This window comes from Oryctolagus cuniculus, chromosome 16 (genome assembly GCF_964237555.1).
Source record: "Oryctolagus cuniculus chromosome 16, mOryCun1.1, whole genome shotgun sequence".
In the NCBI taxonomy this organism is placed as follows: domain Eukaryota; kingdom Metazoa; phylum Chordata; class Mammalia; order Lagomorpha; family Leporidae; genus Oryctolagus; species Oryctolagus cuniculus.
Window position 1 is genome coordinate 58,592,985 of NC_091447.1, and position 16,547 is coordinate 58,609,531.

General features: G+C 75.2%; 2 protein-coding genes across 4 annotated transcripts in view; one reads left to right on the forward strand and one right to left on the reverse strand.

Annotated features, from left to right (window-relative positions):
- The first annotated feature begins 1,020 nt into the window (after nt 1-1,020).
- GPX4 (glutathione peroxidase 4) lies at nt 1,021-4,546 on the forward strand. 3 transcript variants are annotated; one of them, XM_070058468.1, is made up of 7 exons: nt 1,027-1,199; nt 2,168-2,262; nt 2,349-2,493; nt 2,577-2,728; nt 3,985-4,009; nt 4,101-4,160; nt 4,317-4,546. In XM_070058468.1, the coding sequence occupies exons 1-7, from the start codon at nt 1,116-1,118 to the stop codon at nt 4,347-4,349; spliced, it is 594 nt and encodes a 197-aa protein (XP_069914569.1). In that variant the 5' UTR covers nt 1,027-1,115; the 3' UTR covers nt 4,350-4,546. The 3 variants fall into 3 exon arrangements, with proteins under 3 accessions (XP_069914567.1, XP_069914569.1, XP_069914568.1); XM_070058467.1 differs by lacking the exon at nt 1,027-1,199 and adding an exon at nt 1,662-1,925; XM_070058466.1 differs by having other exon boundaries at nt 1,021-1,199; nt 3,985-4,160.
- Nucleotides 4,547-4,830: 284 nt separating this feature from the next.
- SBNO2 (strawberry notch homolog 2) overlaps nt 4,831-16,547 on the reverse strand; it is a 37,721-nt gene continuing 26,004 nt past the window's right edge. Inside the window, 28 exon segments of the mRNA XM_051840285.2 lie at nt 4,831-5,490; nt 5,576-5,766; nt 5,865-5,941; nt 6,034-6,165; nt 6,381-6,473; nt 6,543-6,637; nt 7,611-7,754; nt 7,841-7,915; nt 8,106-8,214; nt 8,288-8,359; nt 8,553-8,665; nt 8,742-8,877; nt 9,213-9,344; nt 9,579-9,748; nt 10,073-10,264; nt 10,609-10,620; nt 10,623-10,690; nt 11,289-11,386; nt 11,479-11,655; nt 12,465-12,618; nt 12,705-12,810; nt 13,031-13,148; nt 13,578-13,721; nt 13,822-13,912; nt 14,590-14,723; nt 14,803-14,957; nt 15,046-15,136; nt 15,315-15,398. Coding sequence (XP_051696245.2) covers nt 5,147-5,490; nt 5,576-5,766; nt 5,865-5,941; nt 6,034-6,165; nt 6,381-6,473; nt 6,543-6,637; nt 7,611-7,754; nt 7,841-7,915; nt 8,106-8,214; nt 8,288-8,359; nt 8,553-8,665; nt 8,742-8,877; nt 9,213-9,344; nt 9,579-9,748; nt 10,073-10,264; nt 10,609-10,620; nt 10,623-10,690; nt 11,289-11,386; nt 11,479-11,655; nt 12,465-12,618; nt 12,705-12,810; nt 13,031-13,148; nt 13,578-13,721; nt 13,822-13,912; nt 14,590-14,723; nt 14,803-14,957; nt 15,046-15,136; nt 15,315-15,398 — 3,507 coding nt within the window. The 3' untranslated portion in view covers nt 4,831-5,146.

Genomic DNA, 16,547 nt, shown 5'->3' on the forward strand with positions numbered 1-16,547 from the left:
GGGGACCAGGGCCAGGGTCAGGGCGCAGGGTCCCGGAAGCACGGGCGTCTGGGGGGCCGGGGCCAGGGCCAGGGCGCAGGGTCCCGGAAGCACGGGCGCCCAGGGGGACCAGGGCCAGGGTCAGGGCGCGGGGTCCCGGAAGCACGAGCACCCAGGGGGCATGGCCAGGGCCAGGGCACAGGGTCCCGGAAGCACGGGCGCCCGGGGGGCCAGGGCCAGGGCCAGGGCGCAGGGTCCCGGAAGCACGGGCGTCTGGGGGGCCAGGGCCAGGGCACAGGGTCCCGGAAGCATGGGCGTCCGGGGGGCCAGGGTCGGGCCAGGGCCAAGGCGCAGGGTCCCGGAAGCACGGGCGCCCAGGGGGACCAGGGCCAGGGCACAGGGTCCCGGAAGCACGGGCACCCAGGGGGACCAGGGCCAGGGCCAGGGCGCAGGGTCCCGGAAGCACGGGCACCCAGGGGGACCAGGGCCAGGGCGCAGGGTGTCGGAAGCACGGGCGCCCGATGCTGGGCCGGGGTCAAGGCCAGGGCCAGAGCTCGCGGGACCACCCTCGCGGCCGCGGTTCGCCGGGCGGAGGCCGCATAGCCGCGGGGCCTGGCTAAACGGTAAGCGGGGAACCGTTTTCAAAACCGTTTTCAACGTGTCACCGACACGGAAGCCGAAGCCACAACGCCCACGGGCCGCGCTGGGCCCGGAGCCTCCGCGGGGTTTCATTTCCACTGAGAAGCCAAGCCCCTCGCCCCGTTCTCCAGGGGCTGGGGTCCCGCGGCCCGAGTTCCCACAGCGGGGCCTCAGCTCGGCTCGCTGCGGACGGCCGCGCGGGTAACTGTCCGCAACCCGCAACGCGGCGCTCGCGTGGACGCGGCCGTCGGTCCGTCGACGAGCATGCGCAGTCCTTGACAACAACAACCCCCTCAGACCCGCCCCAGGCCCCGAGCCGCCCCTCACCCCGGCTTCCCATTGGCTGGCGCTGCCGCGCGTCTGCGGGGCCCGCCGGCCGGCCAATGAAAGCGCGAGTGGGCGTGGCCGAGGGCGGGGAGGCGAGGCGCGCCGGCGCACGTCCATTGGTCGGCTCGGCGAGGGGAGGAGCCGCTGGCTCCCTAGGCCCCGCCAGCGCGATGATTCTCGGCCGTCTGAGTCGCCTGCTGAAGCCGGCGCTGCTGTGCGGAGCCCTGGCTGCGCCCGGCCTGGCGGGCACGATGGTGAGCGCCGCGGCGCCGCGGCTGCCCGGGGGCCGTTGGGGCGGACGCGTGACCACGTCGCGAGGGACCCAAGGGCCGGGGCGACCTCAGACGAGGGGCCGTCCGGCCACGGATACGCCACCCCACCCCCACCGGGGCTCGGCGCGGACGCGGTGACCACGCTGGGTCGCTCGCCCGGCGGATCGGGGCCGAGGTCGGGGCTCCGCAGCCTGACCGGGCGCGGAATGGGCCGTTGGGGGCCCCGGGTGCATCGCGAGGGGCCGTGCGCCAGGGCAGCGGGTGGGCGGGGGAGCGGCCGCTGGGCTGGGTGCCCAGGGTCACGAGCCCAGGCGGGGCCACCCCTCCCCCCCTCCGTCCCTTCCCCTGCCCGCCCCGGGGCCCGCTCGGCGGCGTCACAGTGGGCGGTGGTCGCCCTGGCGACGGCCTTTGTCCCCGGCGCAACGCCCGGTGGCCCTGGCGCGCCCGCAGAAGGCGGGCATGGGCCGCGCAGCCGCCGGCTCCCCAGGGCGCTGCAGGCAGCAGGCCCGGTGCCCGGGCGGAACCGCCGCCCGGCGCCAAAACCAAGCCCCCCGGCGGCGGCGGCGGCGGCGGTGCAGGCGCAGGCGCAGGGCCCCCGCGTGCCGGCGCCCTCGTGCGCGCCCGCGGCCGGTGGAACCCTGTGCTTCCAGGCCTCGGTCGACGGCGCCGGTGACGGAGTGCGGGGGCTGTGTGGAGCTTGTGGACCCGGTGTGCGCAGGCCCCCCTCCCCCGCCGTCCCGGTGCCTCTGGGGCCCCGAGCCCTGCGCCGGCCTCGGAGTCCGCTGGGACGCGGGCGCGTGCGCACTGCAGGAGCGGCCGTGACCTTTCCCGTGCCCCAGGGCGCCGTCGCCCGGCCCCCCCGGGCTCCCTTCTTCCCTCGGGGACCTGAGGCGGGGGGCGGCCCCGCCCCGCCGGGCGCCACGACCACTGACACCCCCCTTGCCTTGCAGTGCGCGTCCCGGGACGACTGGCGCTGCGCGCGCTCTATGCACGAGTTCTCCGCCAAGGACATCGACGGGCGCATGGTTTGCCTGGACAAGTACCGGTGGGTGCGGGTGGGCGCGGGGCGCGGGCGCGGGGCCGAGGGGGAGGCAGGGGCCCGACCCGCCTGACCGCGCCCCGCGCCTCCAGGGGCTTCGTGTGCATCGTCACCAACGTGGCCTCCCAATGAGGCAAAACCGACGTGAACTACACTCAGCTGGTCGACCTGCACGCGCGCTACGCTGAGTGTGGCTTACGCATCCTGGCCTTTCCCTGCAACCAGTTCGGGAGGCAGGTGCGTGCCGGGGGCGCCTGGGCGAGGGTGGGGGCCCCGGGGGTGCCTGGGCCCCCTCCCCACTCACTCCCCCCCCCCCGCAGGAGCCAGGGAGTAACGCAGAGATCAAAGAGTTCGCCGCCGGCTACAACGTCAAGTTCGATATGTACAGCAAGATCTGCGTGAACGGCGACGACGCCCACCCGCTGTGGAAGTGGATGAAAGTGCAGCCCAAGGGCCGGGGCCTGCTGGGGAAGTGAGTGGACGGGGGACAGGGGGACAGGGGCATGCTGGGGAAGTGAGTGGACGGGGGCCGGGGCCTGCTGGGGAAGTGAGTGGACGGGGGGACAGGGGCATGCTGGGGAAGTGAGTGGACGGGGGACAGGGGCATGCTGGGGAAGTGAGTGGATGGGGGACAGGGGCATGCTGGGGAAGTGAGTGGACGGGGGGCCGGGGCCTGCTGGGGAAGTGAGTGGACGGGGGACAGGGGCATGCTGGGGAAGTGAGTGGATGGGGGACAGGGGCCTGCTGGGGAAGTGAGTGGACGGGGGACAGGGGCATGCTGGGGAAGTGAGTGGACGGGGGACAGGGGCATGCTGGGGAAGTGAGTGGATGGGGGACAGGGGCATGCTGGGGAAGTGAGTGGACGGGGGGCCGGGGCATGCTGGGGAAGTGAGTGGACGGGGGACAGGGGCATGCTGGGGAAGTGAGTGGATGGGGGACAGGGGCCTGCAGGGGAAGTGAGTGGACGGGGGACAGGGGCATGCTGGGGAAGTGAGTGGACGGGGGCCGGGGCCTGCTGGGGAAGTGAGTGGACGGGGGACAGGGGCATGCTGGGGAAGTGAGTGGACGGGGGACAGGGGCATGCTGGGGAAGTGAGTGGACGGGGCCGGGGGACAGGGGGACAGGGGCATGCTGGGGAAGTGAGTGGACGGGGGCATGCTGGGGAAGTGAGTGGACGGGGGCTGGGGGGACAGGGGCCTGCTGGGAGTGAGTGGACCTGGGGCTGGGATGGGGCCCTGGGGGGTGGGATGGGGCCCTGGAGTGGGGCAGGGGCCTGCTGGGGAAGTGAGTGGACGGGGGGACAGGGGCATGCTGGGGAAGTGAGTGGACGGGGGCCGGGGGGACAGGGGCATGCTGGGGAAGTGAGTGGACGGGGGGACAGGGGCATGCTGGGGAAGTGAGTGGACGGGGGCCGGGGGGACAGGGGCATGCTGGGGAAGTGAGTGGACGGGGGCCGGGGGACAGGGGCATGCTGGGGGAGTGAGTGGACAGGGGCCGGGGGGACAGGGGGCCAGGGGCTGGGGGGACAGGGGCATGCTGGGGAAGTGAGTGGACGGGGGCCGGGGGGACAGGGGGACAGGGGCATGCTGGGGAAGTGAGTGGACGGGGGCCGGGGGGACAGGGGGACAGGGGCATGCTGGGGAAGTGAGTGGACGGGGGCTGGGGGGTCAGGGTCCCGCTGAGGAGCCCGGCCGGGCAGCCCCTGACACCTGCCTCTGCCTCCCACAGTGCCATCAAGTGGAACTTCACCAAGGTACGGGGGGGGGGGGGGGGGGACGGAGGGGCTGTGTCGGGCGTGGTGGGGGGAGCGCCTGGGCCCTGTCCCACACTCTGTGCCCCCGCAGTTCCTCATCGACAAGAACGGCTGCGTGGTGAAGCGGTACGGGCCCATGGAGGAGCCCCTGGTAGGTGCGGGGGGGGGGGGTGCCCGGGGCGGGGCTGGGGGCGGGGCCGGGACCACCCTGACGGCGCTGTGAACCTATGGAGGAGGCCCTGGTGGTGCCCGGGGCGGGGCTGGGGGCGGGGCCGGGACCACCCTGACGGCGCTGTGCCCCCCACAGGTGATCGAGAAGGACCTGCCCTGCTATCTCTAGCCCCACAAGCGCCCCGCCCGCGCCCGCCCGCGCCCCAAGCCTTCCGCCCGGCACCCATGACGGTCTGCCTGCAAACCAGCCCGCTGGTGAGGCAGCCCCGAGGACCGCGTGCACCCGCCGGAGGAAGGTCCCGGGCCGCCGGGCCCGGCGCGCGCCCCCACCCTGCTGCCTTGTGGGAATAAAACATGGAAACCCGCTGCTGCGTTGTGGTGGGGGGGAGGGCTGATCCCGGGCTAATCCCTAATCCCTCTCAGGTCCTGGGGAGACCCGCGCCGGGCCCGCCTCCCCCCCCCCCCGGCCGGAGGAGGCAGCTGCTCGAGCCGAGGGCCCAGGACCAGCGGTCAGGGGGGCTGAGTGGTGCCTGCGCCTGGCCCGGCTGGAGGGCAGGGGCAGGAGAGGTCCTGGGGGCGGGGCTTCCGCGGAGGGCCTGAGCCGGGCAGCCCCACGCAGGGGGCCGGAGGAGCCAGTGGACACCGGGGGGTGTAGGCAAAAGGCACATATATTTAAAAAAGTTACATATATACATTAGAGTTCATTATAAATACAGGCGCGCCGGCCCGGCCGCAGCCGGGGGAGGCGAGCAGGCAATAACTTAGGGAGCAGGGGGTTGCATACACGGGGTCTGCCCCACGGGCCCCGGGCGCGGACGCGCGGGGCCGAGCACCTGGGGCTTCCTGAGTTGCCAGCTCCTGGGAGCGCCCCGCCCCCGGAGCTCGGGCCGTCCTGAGCGGGGCGCGGCGGCGGCGCGCGGGGCGGCGGGGCGGAAGGCACTGCGAGGGGCCGCGCCCGCGGCGCCGCTAGGGGCTGGGGAAGGGCGGGCTGAAGCGGATGACGCTCTGGCGCTCGGCCGGGCCCGCGGGCGCCGCGCCGGGGTGCAGCGAGCGCAGCATGTCCTCCAGCACCTCCTTGAAGTTGATGTCGCAGCCCTGGCGCGCCAGCGCGGCGGGGTCGGCGGGCGCGAGGGGCGGCGGCGGGGGCGCGCGGCGCGGCGGGCTGTAGGTCAGGTCCAGCACCTCGCCCGCGCCGCAGGGCAGCTCCGGCCGCGGCGGGGGCGCGCGCGCGCTCCTGCGCCGGACGTCGGCGTCCATGAGCCGCAGCTCCTGCAGCACGCGGCGCACGCAGCCCTCGGGGATCTTGATGCCTGCGGGGGAGGGGCGGGCGGGCGGGCGCGGCGGTCAGGGCGCGGGCGCGCGCGCGGGCAGGGCGGGCCCGCCGCCGGCACTCACCCACTTGCTTCTTCTGGTCCTTGGTCCTGAGGCGCACGACCTGCAGGTAGCTGCTGCTGCTGACGTCGGCCATGACGGCGGCCACGCGGCCCCACACGCGCAGCAGCGCCCCGCACAGCACGTAGTGGTGGCGCAGCCGCAGGCCCTGCGCGCAGTCCTTGCCCTCCTGCACCAGGCGGCAGTGCTGGTTCCTGCGGCGGCGGGGGCTCAGCGCGAGGTCCCGGCCGGCCCGCCCCCCCCCCCGCCCGCGCCCGCGCCCGCGCCCGCGCCCCCGCCCCCGCCCGCTCACCACGCCGTGTGGCTGCAGTGCGTCAGCGAGAAGGCGTAGCCGCTCTCCCAGTGCTCCCTGGCCTCCTCGGCGGGCACCTGCGGGGCCGAGAGCCCGGTGAGCGCGGCCGCCCGGCCTGGGCGGGGCGTCGGGGCGTCGGGGCGCCCGGGGCCGGCGGCCGCACCCCTACCCGGTGGAACTTGCGGCAGAGCCCGTCCAGGGTCTCCGGCTGGCTCTGCCGGCCGATGTTGGGCTTGTACACGGTGAAGTGCTTGCCGCGGCCCTGCTCGGCCAGGAGGCAGCTCGGCCGGCTGCCGCGGACCTGCGGAGGGGGCGGTGAGAAGGGCGGGGCTCCGCGGCCTCGCCCCTGCATGCGGGGTGGCCCCCGTGCCCTAGCCCCGCCCCTGCATTGGGGGCCCCGCCCACGCTCCGTCCCGCCCCTGCATGTGGGGGCTCCGCGGTCCCGCCCACACCCTGGCCCCGCCCACGCTCCGGCCCCGCCCCTGCACTGCGTGGGTGCGCGGAAGGGGCTGCCACCTTGTAGGACAGGTAGAAGCCGTCATAGGGCCCGGTCAGCTCCAGCGACTTGGCCAAGGCCTCCTCCCACTTGAGGCCGCGGTCCACGCTGATCTGCCGGACAGCGCGGTGTTAGCGGGGGTGGGCGGGGCAGAGGGTGGGGCGGGGCTGGCGGCCTCTCACCTTGTAGAAGATCACCTGCCCGTCCTGCGGGTGCCCGGGGGCCAGGAACACCTGCTGGCTCTCCTCGTAGATCTCGTCGACCCCGGGAGCCAGGTCTGCGGAGAGGTGGGCGGGGCGTGAGTGCCCACCTGCCCACGTAGGCCCTGGGGGTCCCGGCAGAGGGCGCCACACAGCGCCAGGCTCTGGGCACCGCGGCCACTGAGCCCCCCACCCACTGGCCACTGCTCAGACGCCAGGGAGGGCTGGAACCCGACCCAGGTCTCCCAGGTGGGTGGACTCAAACCCGGGTGCCCGAGTGGGGTGCGGGTCCCCCACGCCCGCTGAGCCCAGCTCCCTGCTCTCCGAGGCCGGCAGACTCTGCCAGCTCTTAGGAGTAAAGCCTTCCCGGCACACAGCCTGGGCCACCAGGGCGCGGGGCGGGGCGGGGGCGGGCCTGGACGGGGCAGGGGGTGGGCAGGACAGGCGGGCGGGGCGGGGCTGGGGTGGGGGCGGGGCTGGAGGCGGGGCGGGGTGGGCGGGCTGGGGAAAGGGTGGGCGGGGCCGGGGTGGGCAGGACAGGAGGGGCGGGGCCGGGGCCGGGGCGTGGCTGGGGGCGGGGCCGGAGGCGAGGCAGGCGGGCTGGGGCGCGGGGCGGGGCAGGGGCGGGCCTGGACGGGGCAGGGGGTGGGCAGGACAGGCGGGCCGGGGCGGGGCTGGGATGGCGGCGGGGCCGGAGGCCGGAGGCAGGGCGGGGCGGGCGGGCTGGGGAACGGGTGGGCGGGGCCGGGGTGGGCAGGACAGGAGGGGCGGGGCCGGGGCTGGGGGCGGGGCCGGAGGCGAGGCAGGCGGGCTGGGGCGCGGGGCGGGGCAGGGGGTGGGCAGGACAGGCGGGCCGGGGCGGGGCTGGGATGGCGGCGGGGCGGAGGCCGGAGGCGGGGCGGGGCGGGCGGGCTGGGGAAGGTGTGGGCGGGGCCGGGCCTGGGCGGGGCGGGCAGGCAGGCTGGGGCAGGGGGCCGGGTAGGCAGGCTGGGGAAGGGGCGGGCCGGGGCGGGGCCGTGGCGGGGCGGCGCGAGGCGGGGCGGCGCTCACCCAGGATGCCCAGGTCGTACTTCCCCTCCTTGCGGTCCAGCTGGATGAGGTGCTCGAAGGTGTCGGAGAAGTACTGGAACAGCGCGTTCTGCTTGTGCACCTCCAGGCCCAGGATGCGGTTCAGGAACTTGGTGATGGAGCAGTCTGGGGAGGGGCGGGGTGAGCCTGGGCAGCCCCCCCCCCGCCCCCCGCGCGCGTGTGCGTGTGTGCGTGAGTGCGCGCGCACTGACCTCTCTCCACGTCCAGGCAGCCCGACCGCAGCTCTCGCCCGCCGATGCCGACAGACAGCAGCCCCTGCTTCATGTCTGGGGGAGGAGCTCACGTTGGGGTCCCAGCCCCCTCCTCCCCGTTCCAGGGACCCCAGCTTTGCCCCGACACCAGGAGCTCCCAGGGCCCCCGAGACACCCTCCCGGGGTCAGCCACCGGCGTACAGGGTGGGCTCTCCCAACCGCAGACCCCCGCCACCCCCAGAGCGCCCGCGCAGGCCCCGCTCACCCCGGAAGAAGGCGGCGGCCCCTCCGGGGTAGCCCTGGGGCAGGGGCACCTTGTTGTCCGCCTGGTTCAGGATGGTGGTCAGGACGCAGCTGAGGGCCCGGGCTCCGTACTGGGGGTGCAGGCGGCATGAGCAGGGGCCGGCCCAGGGGGCCCCGCGGCCCCGCCCGCGCCCACCAGCGCACCTTGTTCTCGAAGTTGTACTTGCTCAGGTCGCGCGACTCCGTGGCCCGGCGGTCTCCGTGGGTCAGGGCGCCCTGGGTGGGGAGGGGCGCCGCATGCTGCCTGGGCCTGGCCCCCCCTCCTGGGCCCCCACCCCCTCACCCCCCCTCCTGGGCCCCCCCTCCTGGCCCCCCCTCTTGGGCCCCCACCCTGCTGGCCCCCCCTCTTGGGCCCCCACCCCCTCACCCCCCCTCCTGGGCCCCTCCTCCTGCCCCCCCCCCCACTCACCAGGCTCTCCAGGCGCTTGGCCACGATGGAGGCGAACCTGCGCTCGCCGGCCAGCCCCGAGATGAGGAACACGTACTCGGGCGCCGAGACCTGGTTGGAGCGGTGGGTGCGGCCTGCGGGCAGAGGGGCTGTCAGGGCCCGGCCAGGGGACGGCGCGGGGGTGGGCTGGCCTTGGGGGGCCAGGCTCACCGAACTGCTGGATGGCCCGGTCGGCGCTCCAGGGCAGCTCCAGGGTCATGTGCACGCGGCGGCGCTGGTTCAGGACCCGGCGGTCGGCTTGCAGGGACACGCCGGAGCTGGACGCCTCCGAGATGATGGCGACCAGCTGGGGCGGGGCGGGGTCAGCGAGGCAGCCGCGCCCCCTGGCCCCCCTCCCCAGCCCACGGCCCCCCTCCCCGGCCCCCCTCGGCCCCCTCCCCAGCCCCTGGCCCCCCTCCCCAGCCCCCAGGGCACAGGGCAGCCCCCAGGCCCCCTCTCCGGCCCCCCGGCCCCCCTCCCCGGCCCCCCTCGGCCCCCTCCCCGGCCCCCCTCGGCCCCCTCCCCAGCCCCTGGGGCACAGGGCAGCCCCCAGGCCCCCTCCCCGGCCCCCCCGGCCCCTGGCCCCCTCTCCGGCCCCCCCTGGCCCCCTCCCTGGCCCCTGCAGCCCAGGAGGCCCCGCACCTTCTCGCCGCTCATGAAGCGCTGCTTTTCTCTGAGGTTGACGTGGTCGATGGACAGGCCCTGCTCCGCCCGCGACTCGAAGACCACGGTGCCGTCAGGCCGGGACACGACCCGGCCCTTCCTGCCGGTCATCTGTGGGGGCGGGGCGTGAGGGCCGGGCTGCACCCGGGGGCGCCCAGCTGCGCGGGGGCTGCCAGACCCTGGGCCGGCACTGGGCCCCCCCCAGGTGGTCAGCCCCCTGTTCTGACACAGGAAGCCCCGGCGCCCGCACTCACCTCGGCCACGCGCTCGGGGCCCCCCCAGGTCTCGGCCCCCTGTTCCGACAGGCGCGAGGCGGCAGTGGGAAGCCCCGGCGCCCGCACTCACCTCGGCCACGCGCTCGGGGCCCCCGAGCTGGTCGATGAGCTCGTCCAGGGTGTTGACCGGCAGCTCCGGGCCCAGCGCCCGCACCTTGGCCAGCAGGTCCTGCTTCAGCCGCTCCACCCGCTCCAGGGGGCCGGGGCCCTGGGGGTCCCTCTGCAGGGGGCACAGGGGGCCTGCGGGGAGCAGGTGGGATGGCACTCAGCCCCGCCTGGCCGTGTGGCCTCTGGAGGGGCAGGGCTGGCCCGAGGGACGGCGAGCTGGACGAGAGGCCTGGGCGGCAGGCTGCGCTCTCTGGGTGCCCGGGGCCACACACGGGGACCCAGCAGCCTGGGGACACTGCCTGGCTCTGCCCCGAGCCTGCTTCTCCGCAAGTGGGCGGCCTTGCGGCATCACCTCCCGCTCAGGTGGGCGGGGAGGCCTGCCCACCCGCAGACCGGGGGCAGGAGCCGGGCCCCAGGCCGCAGGCCCGCACCCCGACCCGGCCGGCCAGCCCGCACCTCGGTCGTCGGCAGGGGGCCCGACGGCGTCCACGAGGACCACATCGTCGTCCACCAGGGACTCCGGGGAGGAGTGGAAGTCGCTGTCCAGCCCGACGTCCGACTCCGTGCTGCTGTCGTCACTGATCCGGATCACGCCGCCCGCCTCCAGCGCCAGCCGGGGAGCCTTGGCCCCGCGGCCCCGCGGCCGCCCTGCCAGGAGGGGGCCGGGTCACCTCGGGGCAGCAGGACGGCTGGGGAGGTCACTCAGCCCACGGGACCCTCTGGCTGGGGAGGGGGGTTCCTGGGCCCGGGCCTGATGGCAGAGTGCCGGGCCCCGCGGGGACCTGGGCCAGGGTGTCCGTGACTCTGTCGCCCTCCCGGGTCCCCGGGGTTCCCTCCCCGCAGGCTGCCGGCGCTCCCTGTCCCTGGGGACTTCCCTGTGGGGCTGGGGTCTGCACAGGCCCCCCACTGTGGAGCCCACGCCTGTCTGGCGAGGGTCAGAGGGCAGCAGGGCCAGGACCCCCAGGCTTGGGCGGGGGCAGCCGGGTGCTCACGTTTCCTCTTGGCCCCGCTCCGCGGTCCCGGCGGCGCTTGGCGGAGGGGAAGTGCTTCTGAATGAGTGACAGGAAGACGCCCCTGCCAGGGAGAGCAGGGTTTGTGCCGGGGAGGGCGGGGCCTCCGGTGCTCAGAGGGCGGGGCTTGGAGCTGGGCACGGGGTGGGGGGGAGGGCACCGGGGGGCTGGGCACCAGGGCGCCAGCAGGGCACCAGGGGGGTGGGCACCAGAGGGGCAGGGCGCCAGCAGGGCACCAGGGGGGTGGGCACCAGAGGGGCAGGGCGCCAGCAGGGCACCAGGGGGGTGGGCACCAGGGGGCTGGGATCCGGGGGGCAGGGCACCAGCAGGGCGCCAGGGGGGTGCGTGCCAGGGGGATGGGCACTGGGGGGGTGGGCACCAAGGGAGCAGGGTGCCGGCTGGGCACCAGAGGGCTGGGCACCACAGGCCCCCTCAGCTCTTCCACTGCCCACCTCCAGAGGATGAGGCCAAACCCCGGGTGGGGGTGGGGTGGGAGCGGGCAGCCCGGGCAGCAGGCAGGGAGTGGGCCCGCTGACCCGGCGGGAGGTGGACACCCAGCAGCCTCCTGAGGCCCCGCCCCCGGCCCCCAGCTCTGGCCCCCACAGTGGGGTCTCCCCAGGCACTTGGGGAACCCTGCTGGCCGTGCCCACCACGCCACTCACTCGGCAGCGGAGACGAAGCAGTCCAAGTGCCCGTCGTTCTCGTCCAGCACCTCACGCGTGCGCGCCTCGCCCGTGGACTGCAGCCCGATGACCACGCACTGCGGGGGGTGGGGGTGGGGTGTGTGAGCGGGGCTGGGTCCTGCCCCGGGCTGGTCTGTGGCGGCGGGCGCTCAGGGCCTGCGCAGCCCACCTTGTCGCGGGCCAGCTCCTCGCGCGCCAGCTCCACCAGCCGGCGCACCTTGGCGGCGATGCACAGGTACTTGAAGAAGCGCTGGTGGGCCGACCAGAACTGGCCCCACAGGGACTTGCGCGACTCCAGGCCGATCCAGTCGGCCGCCTGCTGGAACACGGCCAGGGCCTCGGCCCACTGCAAGGCACGGCACGGTGCAGACTGAGCTGGCCGCGCCCACGCCTGCCCACGGCCCAGGGCACACGGGGGCGCCTGTGCCGTGGGCAGCACAGTGCCCTTCCCGCACCAGCACAGCCAGGGCCCAAAGACAGTGAGCGCGGCACAGCACAGGCCCACACATGACAGGGGGAGGGGCCGGCGCGGCACAGGGCCACAGACACAGGGGAGGGGCCGGCGCGGCACAGCACAGGCCCACAGACACGGGGGAGGGGCCGGCGCGGCACAGGGCCACAGACACGGGGAGGGGCCGGCATGGCACAGCACAGGCCCACAGACACGGGGAGGGGCCGACGCGGCACAGGCCCACAGACACGGGGGAGGGGCCGGCGCGGCACAGATGACGGGGGAGGGGGCTGGGTGTCTGCGCAGTGCTGGCCTGTCTCGGGCCTCCCAGGGCGACTGCACCCCGGGGGACTTCTGGGGACACGTGTGCTGCTGGCACTGGGGGTGTTCCTGGCACAGAGCTGGGGCAGCCAGGGCCGCTGCTCTACACCCACAGGGGCCCAGGACAGGAAGTCAACAGAGCACAGGGGAGGCCCTGGGGGAGCCGGAGCCGGGCAGGGCTGAGGCTGGCGGGCGCGACGGGTGCGGGAGAGAGGACCGCCCAGCACGCGGGCAGGGCTGGGGCTGGCGGGCGCCACGGGTGTGGGAGAGAGGACCGCCCAGCACGCGGGCAGGGCTGGGGCTGGCGGGCGCCACGGGTGTGGGAGAGAGGACCGCCCAGCACGCGGGCAGGACGGGGGAGCAGACGGCCGAGGCCGGCTCACCAGCAGGGCCGCGCGGTTGTAGACGCGCTCGAAGGCCGGGGGCAGCGGGATCTCCTCGATGCGGAAGGTGACGCCCGAGAAGCTGAGCTGGCGCGCGATGTACATGCCGCTGACCTTCATGTCCATGGCCACGATCTCCATGGCGCCCACGCCCCTGCGGAGGGCAGAGGCCGGGGTGAGGGCGCACAGAGCCCGGGCCACCGCGCGGGCAGCCGGGCGCGGCGCGGCGCGGGCGCCCACCTCTTCTCGATGGCGTGCAGGAAGTCCTCGAAGGTGCGGAAGGGCGTGCCCTCGCCCCAGATGCCCAGGCGGCTCATGTAGATCATGTTCCGGGGCTCCGAGGCGCCTGCGGGGGGGGGGGGCGGCGTCAGTTCCCCGCCCTGCCCGTGGGGCTGCGGTCTGGGAGGTGCACAGGACCCCGGGGCCGGGACGGGGGCCTGGGAAGGCCTGGCCTGGCCGCGTGAGCTGCCCCGGCCCAGCTGAGTCCCCAGGACCGGGGGAAGTGGGGCGCAGACCCAGGACCCTGCGGGGGCCACGCCGCCCGCCCAGCCCCGGCCCGGGCCCACCTGTGGCGCTGGCGTACACCACTCTGGCCAGCGGCAGCTTGTTCTGCAGGTCCAGCACGGCCTTGCCCATCTTGGTGGAGCTGGCGTTCTTGGCCTTGTGGCACTCGTCAAATATGATCTGGGGCGGGGGTGGGTTAAGGAACGTTCTGGAAGCAAGTGGGCCTCCCCAGAGGCGAGACACGGAGGCGGCGGCCTCCGGACCTGGCAGTCCCCGCGTGACAGCTCCAGTGTCTCGGGACGTCCCCGCCCCCCGGGGGAGACCGGTGCGGGGGCCGGGGTCGCTGACAACCACAGTGACCCTCGGAGGAAACACCCTGGCTGCAGCCGGCCACAGGCCAGGCAGGGCCGGCGCTGCTGTGGCTGGGCTGGGGCCGGGGGGGCGTGCCGGGCAGGGCGGGCACTGGACACGCCCCGCTCGGGCCCTGCGTGCGGCCCCTCAGCCCAGGCCCCTGCCTGGCGGGCAAAGTCCCAGCCCCCGAGCAGGAAGGCGGAGGGACAGGGAACCGTGGCTGGGCCCGGGCTCCCACCCCGTGGAGGCCCAGGATACGACGCCGTCGAAGGCCTCGCCGCACCACTCGAGGATCTGCCGCAGGCGCGTGCGGTGCTGGCCGCCGGCCTGGCTCTCCCCGATCAGGGCCGAGTAGGTGGCGAACAGGACGCCCTCTGAGGTAGTGTTGTCCCCGTACTTGATCTGGGGGTGCGGGAGGGGGCAGGGAGGCCTCCGTTTACCCACCTATAAGGGGCGCTGGGCGGGGCAGCCTGCCCGAGGCGACCCCGGCCCACGCCCCCACCTTGCTCAGCGCGTGCACCGCGATGCCCGGCGCCTCGATGTCCCGCAGGTCGCGCTCCGCGTCGTACTTGAGGTCATTGGAGACGCTGAACCTGGGGCAGAGCCGGTGTCAGGCAGGAGGCCCGGCCCTGCCCCCACGGCCCATCCCTGCTGCCCACCGCCCCCACTGGAGATGCTGAACGGAGGGCAGAACCGGTGTCTGGCAGGAGGCCCCGCCCTGTCCCCGCCCCCAAGGCCCCACCCCGCCCCCAAGGCCCCCTCCCCCGGAGGCCCCCATCCAGCCCCCCTCAGACCGCGGCCCCGCCCCCGTGGGGCAGGGCTCACCACAGCGCCTTCTTCCCGCCCCGCCCCATGGCCCTCGCCCCGCCCCTGCCCCACTGCCCCCGCCCCGCCCCGCTCACCACAGCGCCTTCTTCCCGCCCCGCCCACCACAGCGCCTTCTCCCCGCCCCGCCCCACGGCCCTCGCCCCGCCCCGCGGCCCCCGCCCCGCCCCCTCACCACAGCGCCTTCTTCCCGCCCCGCCCACCACAGCGCCTTCTCCCCGCCCCGCCCCACGGCCCTCGCCCCGCCCCTGCCCCACTGCCCCCGCCCCGCCCCCTCACCACAGCGCCTTCTTCCCGCCCCGCCCACCACAGCGCCTTCTCCCCGCCCCGCCCCACGGCCCTCGCCCCGCCCCGCGGCCCCCGCCCCGCCCCCTCACCAGAGCGCCTTCTTCCGGCCCCGCCCCTCGGCCCGCCCCTCGGCCCCCGCCCCGCCCCGCCCCCTCACCAGAGCGCCTTCTTCCGGCCCCGCAGGTGGTTCTCCAGGATGATGCCGGCCACCGTGCGGCCCTTGCCCACGCCGGCGCCGTCGCCGATGAGGAAGCCGGCACGCTGGCCGCTGGGCAGCAGGACCTCGTGTTGCTGCGGGGTCGGGGGCGGTCAGGGCCTGCGGCCGCGGCCGCACACGCCCCCCCCCCCCCCCCCCCGGCGCGCAGCTCACCTGGCAGGCGTAGGTGATGGCCTCCAGCTGCAGCGCCGACAGGGCGCCACTGTCCGAGGCGGGCAGCGCCAGGGAGTAGGTGACGTCCGGGGGCGGCACACTCGACAGCGTGCTGGTCTCCACCACGCGGTCCGGGTGCTGCCTCCCGAGCTTGGCTGCGGGGAGGGGAGGGGCGGGGCGGGCCGTGAGAGCCGAGCGGGAGGCCACGCCCTCCCCACGCGCTCGCGGGCCTGGGCCACTCACACTTGGAGGGCACGTAGTCCGCGTAGGTCTCGGCATGGCCCAGCTCCTCGGCCTCCTCCTCCTCCTCCTCCTCCTCAGGCTGCGTCTGCGACTGGAGAGGGAGTCGCGTCCAGGGGACTGCCCCGCCCCCCCCCCCCCACGGGCCGCGGCCTGGACGCCGGGGTCCTGCCTGGCCCTCAGGCGCCCCCTGCTCCCGGGCCTGGACGCCGGGGTCCTGCCTGGCCCTCAGGCGCCCCCTGCTGGGGGGCCGGGGGACCTGGCCTGCTCACCTGGTAGCTGACGAGGAGCGGGGTGCTGGGCAGCGAGGGTGCCGGCTCCTGCAGGCTGGGAAAGGCCACGCCGGGCAGGAACAGCTGGGGGCGCAGTGGGAGGTCAGCGTGCACCGCCCAGGCCCGGTGCGGGCTGGCAGCGTGGGCTGACCTCAGGACAGGCGCGAGCTCACCCCGGGGTGACAGCGCCAGCGGTCGCCCGGGCACTGGGCCTCCTCTCCACCCGGCTGGCCCTGACGCTGCAGTGGGGGGCCCGTGCCACCTGTAGGCTCGGGCACTGGCTGCAGAGTCCCACCACGAGTGACCCAACACATCCCAGACCCCAGCCCGGCCCAGGTGGACAGAGGCACCGGACCCGGCCCACTGGCTCCAGGCCGGGCACCGGGTGTGGTGGCCTCCCGGGACGCGTCTGCATGCCCGAGGCACGTGGCACCCTCAGCCTGCAGAGGACCTGGGGGACCCAAACCCACAAGGCCCAGCTGGACACGCCCACTCCCTGGGGCCCGCAACGGTCACACCCATTGTCCAGACCACAACACTGAGGCTGGGATGCGTGGGTAGGACAGGCAGGGTCCTGCCGGTCTGCGTGATTCCAAAACACCACACTCAAAAAAAAAAAAAAAAAAAAAGCCCTACAAACTCCTGCCAGCCAGGTGAGCCCATCACACACACACACACACACACACACACGCGAGTGTGAAGACAGAACGGGGGCGGGGCGTGGGCTCGGCGGTCAGCCACACCCAGGCACGCAGGCCCCGGCTGCACCTCCAGGATGCGAGCGCTGGAAGGAGCAGCGAGGGACCCCGTGCTCGGGCCCCCGGAGGCTGCAGGGGAGACCTGGACGGAGCTGGACCTAGAGCTGGACCTGGACGGAGCTCCTGGCCCCAGCCCCGCCCAGCCCTGCCCAGCCCTGCCCAGCCCAGCCCGGCTGCTGCCGGCATCCGGGGAGTCGGCCGGTGGGCGGCGCTCTGCCCTCCACACGGCCCTCGGCCCCCCGCTGGCGCCCCTGGAGGGGTCTGCCCGCTCTGGCCGGCCAGCACGGCTGCCTCTGAGGTCAGGGAGAGGAGCTGCCCACGGGGAGGTTACACAAGTCTACTCAAATTCCACCTTTTTTTCCCCCCAAGTTAACACAAAAGTAAACAAACAGAGGCAGTGTGGTTTCCCGGAAGGCTGAGTCAGGATTCCCAGCCGGGCCGGGGTGCTGGGCCTTGGGTTTCAGGCACCCCCGCC